The 16,863-nt window shown below is 38.8% G+C and overlaps 1 protein-coding gene across 2 annotated transcripts in view; it reads left to right on the forward strand.

Annotated features, from left to right (window-relative positions):
- LOC124615596 (murinoglobulin-1-like) overlaps positions 1-16,863 on the forward strand; it is a 283,543-nt gene that overhangs the window by 145,483 nt on the left and 121,197 nt on the right. For both annotated transcript variants that reach the window (XM_047143583.1, XM_047143584.1), the window contains one exon: positions 15,072-15,154. In XM_047143583.1, coding sequence (XP_046999539.1) covers positions 15,072-15,154 — 83 coding nt within the window. The remainder of the gene's footprint in view (positions 1-15,071; positions 15,155-16,863) is intronic.

The raw sequence follows: 16,863 nt of genomic DNA on the forward strand, positions 1-16,863 counted from the left end.
TAACACTTAACATTTCATGTTCACATTATCCTTGTATAAGGATGCAACCAGGCCGAGACTCGTACCACAGGCGGCTGAAAATGATAGCATAGCTGCAACTGGTATAGCCACATAAATATCAATGATAGTTTTGGTCTGAGAGCAGGTGGAAGCAGGATATTTGTCCCTGTTACCTGCACTTAGTTGTAACTATTTGGTGCCTGCTGGAAACTGGCCCTGCCATGTGATGTCCTCTTTGTACGAGGCATGATCAGAAAGTAACAGGTATTTTTGTTTTTCTTAAAGAATCTTTATTTATTCAACAACATCAACTTTGTCCCCTTCAAAGCAGTCCCCCTCAGATATAATACACTTGTGCCAGCACTTTTTCCACTTTTGGAAGCACTTGGAACTCAGTTTTTCTTTATGGTCTTCAGCTCCTTCAGTAATTATGTTTATCTCATCAATTGTGCTAAATTATGCTGGGATGTAATTTTCGTGAATGGTTTTGCCACATCCACAGTTCTGGTCGTTTTCTTTGGATTGCTTCATGCAAACAGTGCATAACTTCCTGGTAGTGTTCCTTATTGACTGTACAGCCATAAGACAGAAACTCATGATGCACTATCCAAGTGTAATTGAAGAAATCAGTGAGAAGAACCTTCACATGTGATCGAATATGTTGAATTTTGTTCAGTCTTGGCTCTTCAAGCAGTCTCTATTGGGATGATTGGACCTCGGTTTCAATGTTACGTTTTGTCACCTGTTATAACTTTCCTTAGAAGTTCTGGATCATTGTCAACTTCATTCAGCAGTTCCTGAAAGATGTCTACCCAATGTTGTGTTTGATTGAAATTCAACAATTTCGGAACAATCTTTGCTGCTACACGTTTCATGGCCAAAACATCTGAAAAAATTCCTTGCCATGAGCCAAATGATATGTCAACATCATCAGCAATGTGTCCAGTGGTGATTCGATGATTTCCAGGATCATTCTCTTTCTTTTTCCACATTCTCATCAGTAATTGATGTGCTAGGGCATCCAGGGCAGTCGTTGCCTTCTTCTTCTTCTTGTCTTTCTTTGAAGCATTTATACCACTTGTAAGCTTTTGTTTTATATTAGATTTGGTGAAAGCCATAGTCAACATTTCAAATTCTGTGCTACACTTTATTCCATTTTTCAAGTAAAATTTAATCCATATTCTCCAATTCATCTTTATCAAAAGAAAAAATTTACCGAGCACTTGGTGACACATACAACCTTCTCAGCTATCAACAGCACAATAAATATTCAAAACGTCTGAAAATGCAAACATATATCGGAAACGTAATGAGACAAAAAAAAAATTTTGAAAATTGGTTGTGTAAAGCCCATAAAATTAAAAAATTCCTGTTACGTTTTGATCACACATCATATGTTTCTGTTTTCTCTATCTACCATCAGACACAACAAGAACCAAGCAACTCATACTAAACATTGAAGGTGATGCTGGGGGCTTGCTTTTACTTGGGTCAAGGTTCTAATGATAGATGTTTGACTTAATGGTTTAAGGAAATCCCAGTGCTTGCATTACTTAGAAGTACACAGTACATCTGCTCGTTATCACCTGTGCTGAACTTCTGTATTGTTTTCCCTCAGTGCATGATCATGATCAACAGTTAATTATCTGTGATAAGGTCTGAAAAAACATCACAGTTATATGCCACACATAACTATTTTGTTTTTCGAGTCAGTAGAGTTGCTCTCTTTCAAATGTGGCACATACCTCAAATTAAATTATCCCTAGTATTCACTATATCCTATTCACTGTGTTCTATTAGGACAATTTCTTTTCTTAAATATTGCCTTACAGTGTCATCTGTTAGCATCTTCAAGAGTTAATTAATGAAGTTTCAACTATGACTCTATACAATTTAAATTGCTGGTGTTTTTGCATAATTCAAAACTATAGCCAAAGCCTCAAAAACAAAACAAAAGCTAAATGAAGCCAAAATTAATGTAAGGTGGACTATCTGTGAAGTAGTCAATGAATTCAATAGTAAAACACATCTACTGACCTACCAGGAAATCCTAAGAAGTTTTGATCTTATGTTAACAATAAATGAATCGAAGTCATCTGTCTAGACACTATGTGATTGTAAGGGTAGAGAAACAAAGGATGACACAAAAAGGCAGAAATACTTTTTCCAAAACTGTTTGACAGTGGAGGGGCACACCAAAGTTCTTCCTTTAAATCATCACACAAATGATGAAGTTACAGGTATCGAAATAAGGGACAAGGGACAGAAAGGCAACTGAAATTGTTCAACAGAGGAAAGGCCACTGGACTTCAAGAGTACCTGTTCGATTCTGAACAGAGTATTCAAAAGAACTTGCCCATCTTCTATCAGCAGTGTACAGTAGTTCTCTAGAGGAGTGAAGCCTCTCTAGTGTTGAAGAAAAAGCACATCGTACCTGTTTGTCAAATAGATGCACAAAACTATACGCCAGTGTCTCTAATGTTTATCTGTTGTACGATTTTTGGAACATAGTTTATTCTCTTGTATTATAGCATTTCTCGAAACTGAAAATTTCCTCTGCAGGAATCAACAAGGGTTCTGAAAACAATGATCTTGAGAAATACAGCTCCCTTTGGTCGTGTAAGAGACCCAGAAAGCAGTAGATACTGGCACCCAGTAAATGCTGTGTTCCTTGATGTCCAGAAGGCATTTAATATGGTTCCACAATTCTGCTCAGTGAAAAAATGCGAGGGCATGGAATATCAGACCAACTGTATGATTGGATTGAAGACTTTCTGACAAATAGAACACGGCATGTCATTCTTAACAGAGAGCTCTCGTTAGATGTAAAAGTTAACTTCAGTGTGCCCTATGGAAGTGTTGCAGGACCCTTACTTGTTAACTGATCTAGTAGAAAACATTAGACTTTCCATGAGGCTTTTTATGGATGATGCTGTTGTATACAGAGAAGTCACAATGCTGGAAAGTTGTGGCAAAATACAGAAAGACCTGCACCAAATCAATGCTTGGTGGAAGAATCCCAATTCGGTTTTTCAAAGAGTTGTCCACGGATTGGCCCCTTACTTAGCTTGCATTTATCATGAATCTCTTGACCAGTCAAAAGTCCCAAGTGACTGGAAAAAAGCGTAGGTGACTTCTGGATATAAGAAGGGCAAAAGGAAGGACCTGCAGAATTACAGACCAATATCCCTGACATAAATTTGCTGCAGAATCTTGAACATATTCTCAGTTCAGATATAATAAGTTTTCTTGAGACTGAGAGGCTTATGTCCACAGATCATCATGGTTCTAGAATGCGTTGCTTGTGCAAAATTCAGATTGCCCTTTTCTCACATGGTACGCTGCTAAAGGATAAAGGGCAACAGGCAGATTCCACATTTCTAGATTTTCGGAAAGTGTTTGGATGGTGCCTCATTGAGGCTGTTAAAGAAGGTATGAGCATATGGAATAGGTTCACAGATATGTGAGTGGCTTGAAGACTTCTTAAGTTATAGAATTCAGTATGTTGTCCTTGATGGTGAGTGTTCAGCAGGGACAAGGGTATCTTCAGGAGTGACCCAGGGAAATATGATGGGACCGCTTTTGTTCTCTATCTACATAAATGGTCAGGCCAACAGGATGGGCAGCAATCTGCAGTTGTTTGCTGATGATGCTGTGGTGTATGGTAAGGTGTTGAAGTTGAGTGACGTAAGGAAGATAGAAGATGACATAGACAAAATTTCTAGTAGGTGTGATGAATGGCAACTAGCTCTAAATGTAGAAAAATGTAAGTTAATGTGGATGAGTAGGAATAACAAACCACAGTGTTCAGATACGGTGTTAGTAGTATCCTGCTTGCCACAGTCACTTTGTTTAAATATCTGGGTGTGATGTTGCAAAGTAATATGAAATGGAACAAGCATGTGAAGATTGTAGGAGGAAAGGCAAATGATCAGTTTCGATTTATTGGGAGAATTCTAGGAATGCGTGTTTCATCTGCAGAGGAGGCCACATGTAGGACAATAGTGCGACCTATTCTTGAGTACTGTTTGAGTGTTTGGGATCTATACCAGGTCGTTTTAAAGGAAGACATCAGAGCATTTCAGAGGAACAGCTAGATTTGTTACTGGTAGGTTCAAACAACACACAAGTGTTATGGAGATGCTTCAGAAACCCAATAGGAATTCCTGGAGGGAAGACAATGTTCTTTTTGAGAAAATGTAGGGAAATGGAATTTGAAGCTGACTGCAGATCGATTCTTTTGCCTTCAAAATACATTGCATGTAAGGACCTTGAAGATAAGATACGAGAAATTAGGGCTTGTATGGAGTCATATAGGGAGTGGTTTTTCCCCTCATTCTATGTGCAAGTGGAACAGGAAAGGAAATGACTTTACTAGTAGTTTTTGGAAGAAATCCTGAGAGTTGTGTACCTCTGGTACCAGTACCAAAGGTACCTGAAGTACTATCATCTCCTGTGGATCCTGTCTATTCTGCAGGAAGTACAGCATTTGTCATTTCTCATGTATTTGACTGTGAATGGCCTTTCAGTTGTAAAACTAGGGTCCTGTACAGGTTGGAGGGGGACCACGGAGACTCAGAGTGTTATACCAAACCCCCTAACCAACAAGTTCGAGGAGGTTCCTTTCACTGAAACTGAAACTGAGCCAGTGACACTCACTTCACCTGTTTTGCTGAAACCTTTTTTCTGCAGTGTCAAGAGGAGGTAAACAGAAAAGGGTGTGGACCTGTTAGTCATTGGCAGTTCAAATGAGTGGCAAATGATGGTACCCCCTGGGAACATGGTAGCAAGGGACAGGAAAGGACACCAGATGCACTCAGTATGCATCATTCAAAATTTTGAAAAGGCGATACCAGCAGCCATTAAAGGAACGGGATGCAACCAACTGTAGATTGTGTCACATGTTCGAACAAATGATGCCTGCCATCTAGGCTCCAAGGTCATACTTGGATCATTCTGGCAACTGGCAGAGAAGGCTGACAAAAACAACCTTGCTCATGGAGTTTCAACAAAGCTCATAATTTGCAGAGTTGTTCACATAACTGATGTGGCTCCCTGGTTCTGAGTTGAATGGAAGGTCTGAAACAGAGACTTCAAAGGTTCTATGACAAGGTGAGCTGGGACTTCCTGGATTTGCACCTTAGGGTTGAGGACTGTAGGGTCCCCCTAAATAGGTCAGGTGTGCGCCACACATTGTAGGTTGCTACCCAGGTAGATGAATGTGTGTGGGGTGCACACAAGAGTTTTGTACCTTAGGTGACTCCCCATCCAGTCCAGATTATTATAGCTGTAGAAAATCCAGAAGTATCAATGTAAGATTGAAAGATATGCCTCCAACAGGTGAAAATATTAAAATTCTAGTGGTTAACTGCCGAATTATTCACAACAAAGTGCCAGAGTTTGAAGTGCCCATGAAAAGTAGTGAAGCTCACTTAATACTAGGTACAAAAAGCTGGTTGAAACCTGAAATTGACTGCAGAAAATTTAAGCATATATTGAAAGGATAGGTTAATAGAAGAAGGCTGTATACATGGAAGAAGCCTGGAGATACTGACCGGTTTCAGATAGATTATATAATGGTAAGACAGAGATTTAGGAAGCAGGTTCTAAATTGTAAGACATTTCCAGGGGCAGATGTGGACTTTGACCACAATCTGTTGGTTATGACCTGTAGATTAAAACTGAAGAAACTGCAAAAAGGTGGGAATTTAAGGAGATGGGACCTGGATAAACTGACTAAACCAGAGGTTGTACAGACTTTCAGGGAGAGCATAAGGGAACAATTGACAGGAATGGGGGAAAGAAATACAGAAGAAGAAGAATGGGTAGCTTTGAGGGATGAAGTAGTGAAGGCAGAAGAGGATCAAGTCGGTAAAAAGACGAGGGCTAATAGAAATCCTTGGGTAACAGAAGAAATATTGAATTTAATTGATGAAAGGAGAAAATATAAAAATGCAGTAAATGAAGCAGGCAAGAAGGAATACAAACGTCTCAAAAATGAGATCGACAGGAAGTGCAAAATGGCTAAGCAGGGATGGCTAGAGGACAAATGTAAGGATGTAGAGGCTTATCTCACGAGGGGTAAGATAGATACTGCCTACAGGAAAATTAGAGAGACCTTTGGAGATAAGAGAACCACTTGCATGAACATCAAGAGCTCAGATGGAAACCCAGTTCTAAGCAAAGAAGGGAAAGCAGAAAGGTGGAAGGAGTATATAGAGGGTCTAAACAAGGGTGATGTACTTGAGGACAATATTATGGAAATGGGAGAGGATGTAGATGAAGATGAAATGGGAGATACAATACTGCGTGAAGAGTTTGACAGAGCACTGAAAGACCTGAGTCGAAACAAGGCCCCCGGAGTAGAAAACATTCCATTAGAACTACTGACGGCCTTGGGAGAGCCAGTCCTGACAAAATTCTACCATCTGGTGAGCAAGGTGTATGAGACAGGCGAAATACCCTCAGACTTCAAGGAGAATATAATAACTCCAATCCCAAAGAAAGCATGTGTTGACAGATGTGAAAATGTCCAAACTATCAGTTTAGTAAGTCACAGCTGCAAAATACTAACGCGAATTCTTTACAGACGAATGGAAAAACTAGTAGAAGCTGACCTCGGGGTAGATCAGTTTGGATTCCGTAGAAATGTTGGAACACCTGAGGCAATACTGACCCGACAACTTATCTTAGAAGCTAGATTAAGGAAGGGTAAACCTACATTTCTAGCATTTGTAGACTTAGAGAAAGCTTTTGACAATGTTGACTGGAAATTTCAAATTCTGAAGGTGGCAGGGGTAAAATACAGGGAGCGAAAGGCTATTTATAATTTGTAGAGAAACCAGATGGCAGTTATAAGAGTCGAGGGACATGAAAGGAAAGCAGTGGTTGGGAAGGGAGTGAGACCGGGTTGTAGTCTCTCCCCGATGCTATTCAATCTGTATATTGAGCAAGCAGTGAAGGAAACAAAAGAAAAATTCGGAGTAGGTATTAAAATCCATGGAGAAGAAATAAAAACTTTGAGGTTCACCGAAGACATTGTAATTCTGTCAGAGACAGCAAAGGACTTGGAAGAGCAGTTGAACGGAATGGATAGTGTCTTGAAAGGAGGATATAAGATGAACATCAACAAAAGCAAAACGAGGATAATGTAATGTAGTCGAATTAAGTCGGGTGATGCTGAGGGAATTAGATTAGGAAATGAGGCACTTAAAGTAGTAAAGGAGTTTTGCTATTTGGGGAGCAAGATAACTGATGGTGGTCGAAGTAGAGAGGATATAAAATGTAGACTGGCAATGGCAAGGAAAGCGTTTCTGAAGAAGAGAAATTTGTTAACATCGAGTATAGATTTAAGTGTCAGGAAGTCATTTCTGAAAGTATTTGTATTGAGTATAGCCATGTATGGAAGTGAAACATGGACGATAAATAGTTTGGACAAGAAGGGAATAGAAGCTTTTGAAATGTGGTGCTACAGAAGAATGCTGAAGACTAGATGGGTAGATCATGTAACTAATGAGGAAGTACTGAATGGCATTGGGGAGAAGAGAAGTTTGTGGCACAACTTGACTAGAAGAACGGATCAGTTGGTAGGTAATGTTCTGAGGCATCAAGGGATCACCAATTTAGTATGAGAGGGCAGTGTGGAGGGTAAAAATCGTAGAGGGAGTCCAAGAGATGAATACACTAAGCAGATTCAGAAGGATGTAGGTTGCGGTAGGTGCTGGGAGATAAAGAAGCTTGCACAGGATAGAGTAGCGTGGAGAGCTGCATCAAACCAGTCTCAGGACTGAAGACAACAACAACAACAACAACAACAACAACAACAGGTTAATAGAAAATAAAGGTGGTGTGTATGTTGCAGTAGACAATAAATTCAAATCCACTGACATAGAAATTGAAGCTGCATGTGAAATTTTTTAGGGAAGTACTCAGTATTAGGGTTGTGCATAACATGGTAACTGGATCCTCCTATCGCCCACCAGACTCACCTCCTGATGTAATCGAAAATTTTAGAGAAAACATCAGCTCACTTCTATGTAAGTTCCTCAGTCATACTGTTATCATCAGGAGAGACTTTAATCATTCAACAGTCAGTTGGGAAAAATTATGATTTTGTTAGTGGTGCATGTGTTGAGGCATCCTGCTTAACATTACAAATTGCTTTCACTGAAAACTACCTAGACCAGATAGTTCAGAAACCCACTCATGATGGAAATGTACTAGATCTAATGGCAATGAATAGAGATGACCTCTTTGAGCATGTCCACATCGAAACTGGTATCAGAGACTATGACACAGTTGCGGCAACAGTGATTACCAAAGTACAAAGGACAAAAATGCTTCAAATGGATCTGAGCACTATGGGACTTAACTTCAGAGGTCATCAGTCCCCTAGAACTACTTAAACCTAACTAACCTAAGGACATCACACTCATCTATGCCCGAGGCAGGATTCGAACCTGCGACTGTAGCGGTCACGCGGTTCCAGACTGTCCCGCCTAGAACCGCTCGGCCACCCCAACCGGCTACAAAGGACAACTAAAACAAGGAGAAAGATATACATGTTCAATAAAGTACATAAAAAACCAGTATTCTTATGTCTAAATGAGGAATTTGAAACTTTCAATACAGGGCGGGAGCATGTAGAGGAACTTTGACTCAAGTTTAAAAGAATAGTTGACCATGCACTGGATGGATATGTACGCAGGAAAACAGCTCATAATGGGAGGGACCTTTCATTTTATAGTCACTGTGAAGAAAATTTGCAAGAAACAGAGACTACCGTATTTACTCGAATCTAAGCCGCACTCGAATCTAAGCCGCACCTGAAAAATGAGACTCGAAATAAAGGAAAAAAAATTTCCCGAATCTAAGCCGCACCGGAAATTTGAGACTCGAAATTTAAGGGGAAAGTAAAGTTTTAGGCCGCACCTCCAAATCGAAACAAAGTTGGTCCATTGTAATATAAGACACAATTTAGGTCGAATGAATGACGATAGAGCTACAGTAGTTTGGTTTGAGTCGTAAGCTTAGCAGTTAAGCTTTACCAGGTAGCCATTGCTATGCGTCAGGTGCTCCGTCCGTATTTATACAGGTACCCTTCCTTTTTCACGTGCTTCGTCTGGTTTGAATCGATTGCTTATTTTGCTTTGATCTGATAAGTGCTGTTTTCTTTGTTATAGGTGTTTACGTTACTCTAAGCTGAAACTGTACTGTGTCATGCATTGTTTGTCGCATTCTGATAGTGCGTGTTTACGGCCTGTCGCCGCTCGCGGCATGGCTTGCTTTTGTGCGCGCTACCGCCGCTTAGAATTAAAAAAGAAGAGAGAGAGAGGAATCGTCTCATTATCGAAACAATGGCAAGAGACTGCTATTTGTTGTTACTTACACTACTGCTTTCTTTGATAATGATCAACAAGAACCAAATAATAGACTGCATATGATAGAACATGTTCTGAATGAGAGTTAGGCGAAAATTTTTCTCCGTTTCAAAATCTTTGCGGCCGCTTCTTTAGTACATCAAATTCTGCACAGAAATTAGAGTCATCTTAGAATTAAAAATCTAGTCAGTTGCCGTGCTTCATTTCTGACTGTATCACTATTAGGCATAAGAATAATGCGAATATAAACATGACACGATACGTATATTCTTCCGCGTTTGCTGTTGTCTCACTCCAGTTTCGTAGTTTATTAGGCAGACAGGATTTAAATGAGATAGCAGCAAACACGAAAGAATACATGGCAAAATGTTGATATTCATATTATTCTTATGGTGAAGGTAAAAAATTCAGAAAGTAGAGTTGGCCATATTGACAAACATCCCAAACAGTCTTGCATGTCAGATTTTTGTAGTGCATTGAAATTCTGCTACATTCGAAGATGAACAATACGGAATTTGTATTTACTTCGTTGGATAATGTATGAAAATGCAGTGGTCGAAACTTGGGGCGGAGAAAAAATGCTCGTCTTCCACCTTTTTATAAATTTATTTACTGACGTGGAGGTTTTGGCACCAGTATTTATCTTTGTGCCTACAGAGCATGCCTGTGTAGCGCTACATATATTCGACGGCAGAAGTTAGTTGTGGCGGCACCTACCAACATTTTTCAGAACTTCCACTTGCTTTGCACTCGATTCTAAGCCCCAGGCGGCTTTTTGGATTACAAAAACCGGAAAAAAAGTGCGGCTTAGATTCGAGTAAATGCAGTACTGCATAATAGGTGTAAAACAAAGCATATGGTTATAGATAAAGGGAAACTGAATGAAATGCATTTGGATGTCAAGAGAGTACAGCGTGAAGCCTTCAGTGACTATCATAGTAGAATATTGTCAAATGATCTTTGGCAAAACCCAAAGAAATTCTGGTTGTATGTAAAGGCTTTTAGTGGCACCAAAGTTAGTGTCCGGCCCCGGCGAATGAGACAGGAACTGAAATTGAGGGTAGCAGAGCAAAAGCTGAAATGCTTAATTCCATTTTCAGAGTTCCTGTATGAGGGAAAATTGAGGAGAATTGCCCAATTTAATCCTCATGCCTTTGAATAGATGAGTAAAATCAGAATTAGTGTCAGTGGAGTTAAGAAACTGTGAAGTCATTAAAACTGAATAAAGCTCCAGGGCCCAAATGAATCCCTATCAGATTCTGTGTTGAATTTTTGGCTGAGCAACTCCCTCTTCTAACTATAATCTATCATAGATCCCTAAAACAAAAAATCCATGCCCAGCTCTTGGAAAAAATCACAGGTCACACCTGTCTACAAGAAGGGTAGAGAAGTAATCCACAGAACTACCGTCCAATGTCCTTGATATAGATTTGTTGTAGAATCTTAGAACGTGTTCTGAGCTCAAACATAATAAGGTATCTTGAACAGAATGACAACATCCAAGCCAATCAGCATGGGTTCCAAAAACACTGAACACTTGAAACCCAACTTGTACTTCTCTCACATTCACTTGATGCCTTCCTAAAAGACAATCTCCTCACTTTCCAAGATAACAATTTAAGTGTAGATCAAATGTGAATTCAGTTCAAAGAAATAGTATTGACACTAATTGAGAGATTTACACCAAATAAATTGAGAAATGATGGAGCTGACCCCCCTTGGTACACAATAAAACACTGTTGCAGAAACAATGAAAAAAGTATGCCAAATTTAGATGAATGAGAAATCTCCATGATTGGTTAACTTTTGCAGAAGCCCAAAATTTAACATGGCCTTCAATGCAAGATGCTTTTCTATAACAAAACTTGGTCGTGAAGCTTGACAGAAAATCCAGAAAGATTCTGGTCATACGTAAAGTATGCTAGCAGAAAGACACAATGAATGCATGATAGCAGTGGAAATACTATCAACGACAAACTGAAATCACTTCACTACAGAAGACGAAGTAAATATTCCAGAATTTGAATCAAGAACAACTGCTAACATGGGTAACTTAAAAATAGATATCCTCAGAGTAGTGAAGCAGCTTAAATCACTTAATAAAAGCAAGTATTCTGGTCCAGACTATATAGCAATTACTGGTAGATTCCTTTCAGAGTATGCTGGTGCAATAGCTCCATACACAAAAATTATATACAACTGCTTGCTTGATGAAAGATCCATACCCAAAAACTGGAAAGTTGCACAGGTCACACTAATATTCAAGAAAGGCAGCAGTAGTAATCCACTAAATTATGGGCCCATATCATTAACGTTGATATGCAGCAGGATTTTGGAGTATATATTGTGTTGGAACATTATGAATTACCTCAAAGAGAATGGCATTACCTCAAAGAGAATGAGCTATTGACACACAGTCAACACAGTTTTAGAAAACATCATTCTTGTGAGACACGACTAGCTCTTCACAGACAAAGTGTTGAGTGCTATTGACAAGGGATTTAAAATTGATTCCGTATTTCTACATTTCCAGAAGGCTCTTGGCATTGTACCACACAAGTGACTTACAGTCAAATCGCATGCCTATAGAATATCATCTCAGTTATGTGAGTGGAATTGTGATTTCCTGTCAGAGACATCACAGTTTATGGCACCTGACAGAAAGTTATCGAGTAAAACAGAAGTGATTTCTGGCTTCCGCTAGGTAGTGTTATAGGTCCTCTGCTGTTCCTTCTCTAAATAAACAATTTAGGAGACCTCTGAGAAGCCGTCTTAGGTTGTTTGTGGATGATGCTGTCATTTATCATCTTGTAAAATCATCAGAAGCTCAAAACAAATTGCAAAACGATTTAGAAAAGATATCTGCATGGTGTGAAAATTGGCAATTGTCACCAAATAATGAAAAGTGTGATGTCATCCGCATGAGTGCTGGAAGGAATCCATTATACTTCAGTTACACAATAAGTTAATCAAATCTAAATGCTGTAAATTCAACTAAATACCTAGGAATTACTATTATGAACAACTTAATCTCGAAAGAACACACAGAAAATGTGGGGAAGGCAAACCAAAGACTGCATTTTATTAGCAGAACACTTAGAAAATGTAAGAGGTCTTCTAAAGAGACTGCCTGCACTATGCTTGTCTGTGCTCTTTTGGAATACTGCTGTGCAGTGTGGGATCCTTACTAGATGGGATTAACAGATTGCATCAAGAAAGTTGAAAGAAGAGCAGAACGTTTTGTATTGTTGCGAAATAGGGGAGAGCGTGTGTCTGGCACGATACGGATTTGGGGTGAACAACATTAAAACAAATGTGTGTGTTGTGGTGGAATCTTCTCATGGAATTTTGATTCCAAACTTTCTCCTCCAAATACAAAAATATTTTGTTGATTTCTGCATAGTGAGAACTGATCATCGAAATAAAATAAGGGAAATCAGAGCTTGCTTGGAAAGATATAGGTGTTCATTTTTTAAGTGCACTCTTTGAGATTGGAATAACAGAGAATTATTGTGAATGTGGTTTAATGAAACCTCTGACAGTCACATAAGTGATTTACAGAATGTCCATGTAGATGTAGATATAGATGTAGATTATGTACTAAAAGCTTTGGATCAAGGCAGTCAGGTAGAAGCAGTATTTCTCGATTTCCGAAAAGCATTTGACTCAGAACCACACTTATGCTTATTGTCAAAAGTATGATTGTATGGGATATCTAGCAGAATTTGTGACTGGATTGAGGACCTTTTGGTAGGGAAGATGCAGCATCTTATCTTCTGTTGAGAGCCACAGTCAGATGTAGAAGTAACATTGCGTGTGCCCCAGAGAAGTGTGTTGGGACCCTTACTGTTCATGTTATATATTAATGATCTTATGGAAAATATTAATAGTAACCTTAGACCTTTTGCAGATGATCCAGTTACGTATAATGAAGTACTGTCTGAAAGAAGCTGCATGAATATTCAGTCAGATCTTGATTTTTTTAAAAAAGAAGAAGAAGAAGAAGAAACATAGTTGCCTATGAATATAATATCAATGAATCATCATTGATTGACCCACTCATTTAAATAGCTAGGTGTAACACTTCCAAGGGATATGAAATGAAATGATCACATTGGCTCAGTTGTGGGTACAGTAAGTGTAGACTTCGGTTTGTTGGTAGAATACCAGGGAAGTGCAATCAGTCAACAAAGGAGATTGTGTACAAATCACTCATGTGATTCATTCTAGAATATTGCTCAGGTTGTGAGACCCATACCACATAGGACTCACAGGGGATATAGAACATATACAGAGGACAGTAAGTATTGTCACATATTTGTATGTCCCCTGGGCAAGTGTCACAGATATGTTGAAGAAAAAGTGGCAGACCCTTGAAGATATGCTACTAACAAAGTTTCAACAACCGACTTTAAGTGAGGGCTCTAGGAATATACTATAACCTCTTACATATCAGTTAAATAGGGTTCATGAGGAAAAGATAACAATAATTACAGTATGCACAGAGGCATTCAGATAATCATTTATCCTAAGTTCCGTACATGAATGGAACAGCAAAAACCTTAATAACTGGTAGTTTGTAGAGTATTGATGTAAGTGTAGATGTAGATGCTTCTGCATCATGGTATGGCTACTGTTAAAGTTCTGAGAGTGTTCATTCTAAAAAGAGTCAAGCAACATACTGCTTCCTCTTAGATGTAGCTCAAAAAAAGATCAACAACATAAAATTAGATATATTCAAGTCCACACAGAGACTTACCACCAATCGTTCTTCCTGTAACCCATATGCAGCTGGAATAGGAAAAGGAAGAAGTGACAGTAGTACACATAATACCCACGACACACACCATAAGGTGGCTTGTGGCGTATAGGTGTAGATGCAGAAGTAGATGATTCTGTTCTAACCTTGAATGAAACTGTGCTATTTTAATATTTGCCTGAAGATGCACTTAAAGAGAGAGACACAATATCAAATTGTGCTTTCCATTATCCAAAACGGATAAAAATATGTTATGTGGTGAAAACTGTGCGCAGTAGTGACTATAGTGTTGTGGGTGTGGGTGTACATAAGGTGTGCGTAAGGGCAGGGAGAATACAGAGGTTCCATCAGCATGAAAAGAGGAAACAAAATCTGCAAAGCAATGGTGGACAATAGAGAAAATACTTGCATCAGGCAGACTGCACTTCAAATGTCAATATATGGCTTTGGCAAAGAGAAAATGTACGTTTTTTGTGCCACATGAACCATCAGATAATAATAATCAGGTCAGAGTAGAATGCTGTACAAATTGATTGTGACTCACAAAAATGTTTTCAATTAACCTCATACAATGTGGCAGAATGGAGGCTGGTTTAGGCCCGAAAGGAATGATAAAATTAATTTCTTCCAAAAGGTAAAGCTGTAAAACCTGATTATCATCGTATATTGTCCCAACTGGTCATAGGCAACAATCCTTCAAATTGGGCCACAACTTGAAAACAATGTTCCTGGTCAAACCCAAATGCCTCAACCTATAAATTGGAGATCAAATGTTATTTTCTTTGATCAAGATTAAGAATTAAATATATTTTGTGGAGTTTACTAATTTTAAGTAAAGAAATGATTAAATAAACACTAAATCTGAGTTTGGTTTTCCTAACATTCTGTGATATAACATGTTTTAGGAAGTTTGCATGCATTTCTGTTCACAGGGATACTGTTGTGAAACCTATTCTGATTGAGCCTGAAGGATTTCCAGTGGAAATTACTAAATCATCATTTATCTGTTCTGAAAGTAAGTGTTTTCAATTATTCTTGGATTAAATAAAATCTTCATCCCTCTGTCCTATTATACATACAGTGCCCAACAACAGTATTGAGAAAGATTGGTTGCTACTCACTACATGGAGAAGGCATTGAGTCACAGGGAGTCACACTAAAAAAGGAAGCTAGAATGATTGAGCTTACAGACCCTTCAAGAAACGCGCTCGTACACACACACTCGCATGCTCACACACACATGTGCGCGCACACACACGCACATGTGCAAGCGCGCGCACACACACACACACACACACACACACACACACACACACACACACACACACACACACACACACACACACACACACAGCTTTACTGTATTTGAGGTGAGCTGCAAAATGCTTGTTGCTACTCATCTCATAACAGGTGCTGTCAGAACTTTACTGCCCGGAGATGACAGTGATCTTATGTGTGTGAGTTGTGCTTTTGTGAATGTGTGTGTTTTCTACTTATGATGAAGGACATAGTCCATAAGCTGAACAATTCTGGCATTCTTTTTCATTGTGCCTGTCTGTGACACAATGCCTCATGTACATGATAAGTAACAATCTAAACTTTCCATATTGTTGTTAGTTTATTTTGGACATTCCATTGTTTGATTATGCATACTTGACACTTGGTGTGGACACACTAGAAGCAATCTCTGCCTCCAAGAAACGCTACTTTTGCTGGGCAGCCAGCATAACATAAAAATGCATCAGCATTTTTAGGAAACAGAGGTAATACATGGAGCTAATTACTGTTTAAATGATTTTTTGTATTAGAAAATAAGATTTTGTTATTCAAAACTAAAAAAAGTTACTATTTAATGTGATTTGGAAGAGTATTATATGGTAAGAGGGCTGTTACCAATTAATTTTATGTCAGTACTTCCTTTCCCAGCATCCTTAATGAAAAGTATGTAACTACTTTCTATATAAAGTGTACCATCCATCCTTTTCACCATCACCAAAGTTACCTTTGGACTTCTCTACCAGGCAAGATATTTTAGTATATTTTCTTTGCAGGGTAAGTTCTGCTCACAGTGGTTTTGTAAAAATTCATAATTGCAAACTGTAATTAATCCCTAAGCTGTTACTATACCTTTCTGCAGGTTGAAGCTTTGAATCAGTCTGTGAGGACTGCTCAAATAGCACCAATGGTACAAAATTATCCCCAAATACCAAAGATAAAGCTCAGATCCCCATCTGGGCCATAGTTTTAATCTACCTGGAAAATTCAATTTTATTAGCTGTTTCAACATCCATTGCCATTGGAATTATCTAGCGAAACAAGAGTTGGACTAAATTTCAAAGGTTGGGGACTGTTAGGGACATGCTGCAGTCTTGCAACACTGCTTTTTTCTTTCTGTTACATTATTATTATTATTTAGCATCATTCTCCTCCATTTATTCATGACTAGGAATTTTCATAGTATTTTTCTCATTCTTCACTGACCCTCACTCTGATGAACTTTTGCTATTCCTAGTTTCCTCAGTACTCCCACTTCCCACTTTTTTAGCATTGACTATGATTCACACATCATACTACAGCTGCAGTAATGTGTGTGGTTGATAACGTTTTACAGTGTTTAGCAGGAATATAAATGGCTGACTGAGTCTCGTGTTGTTGTTGTTGTTGTTGTTGTTGTTGTTGTGGTCTTCAGTCCAGAGACTGGTTTGATGCAGCTCTCCATGCTAC

Source organism: Schistocerca americana, chromosome 5 (assembly GCF_021461395.2).
Source record: "Schistocerca americana isolate TAMUIC-IGC-003095 chromosome 5, iqSchAmer2.1, whole genome shotgun sequence".
Lineage (NCBI taxonomy): Eukaryota > Metazoa > Arthropoda > Insecta > Orthoptera > Acrididae > Schistocerca > Schistocerca americana.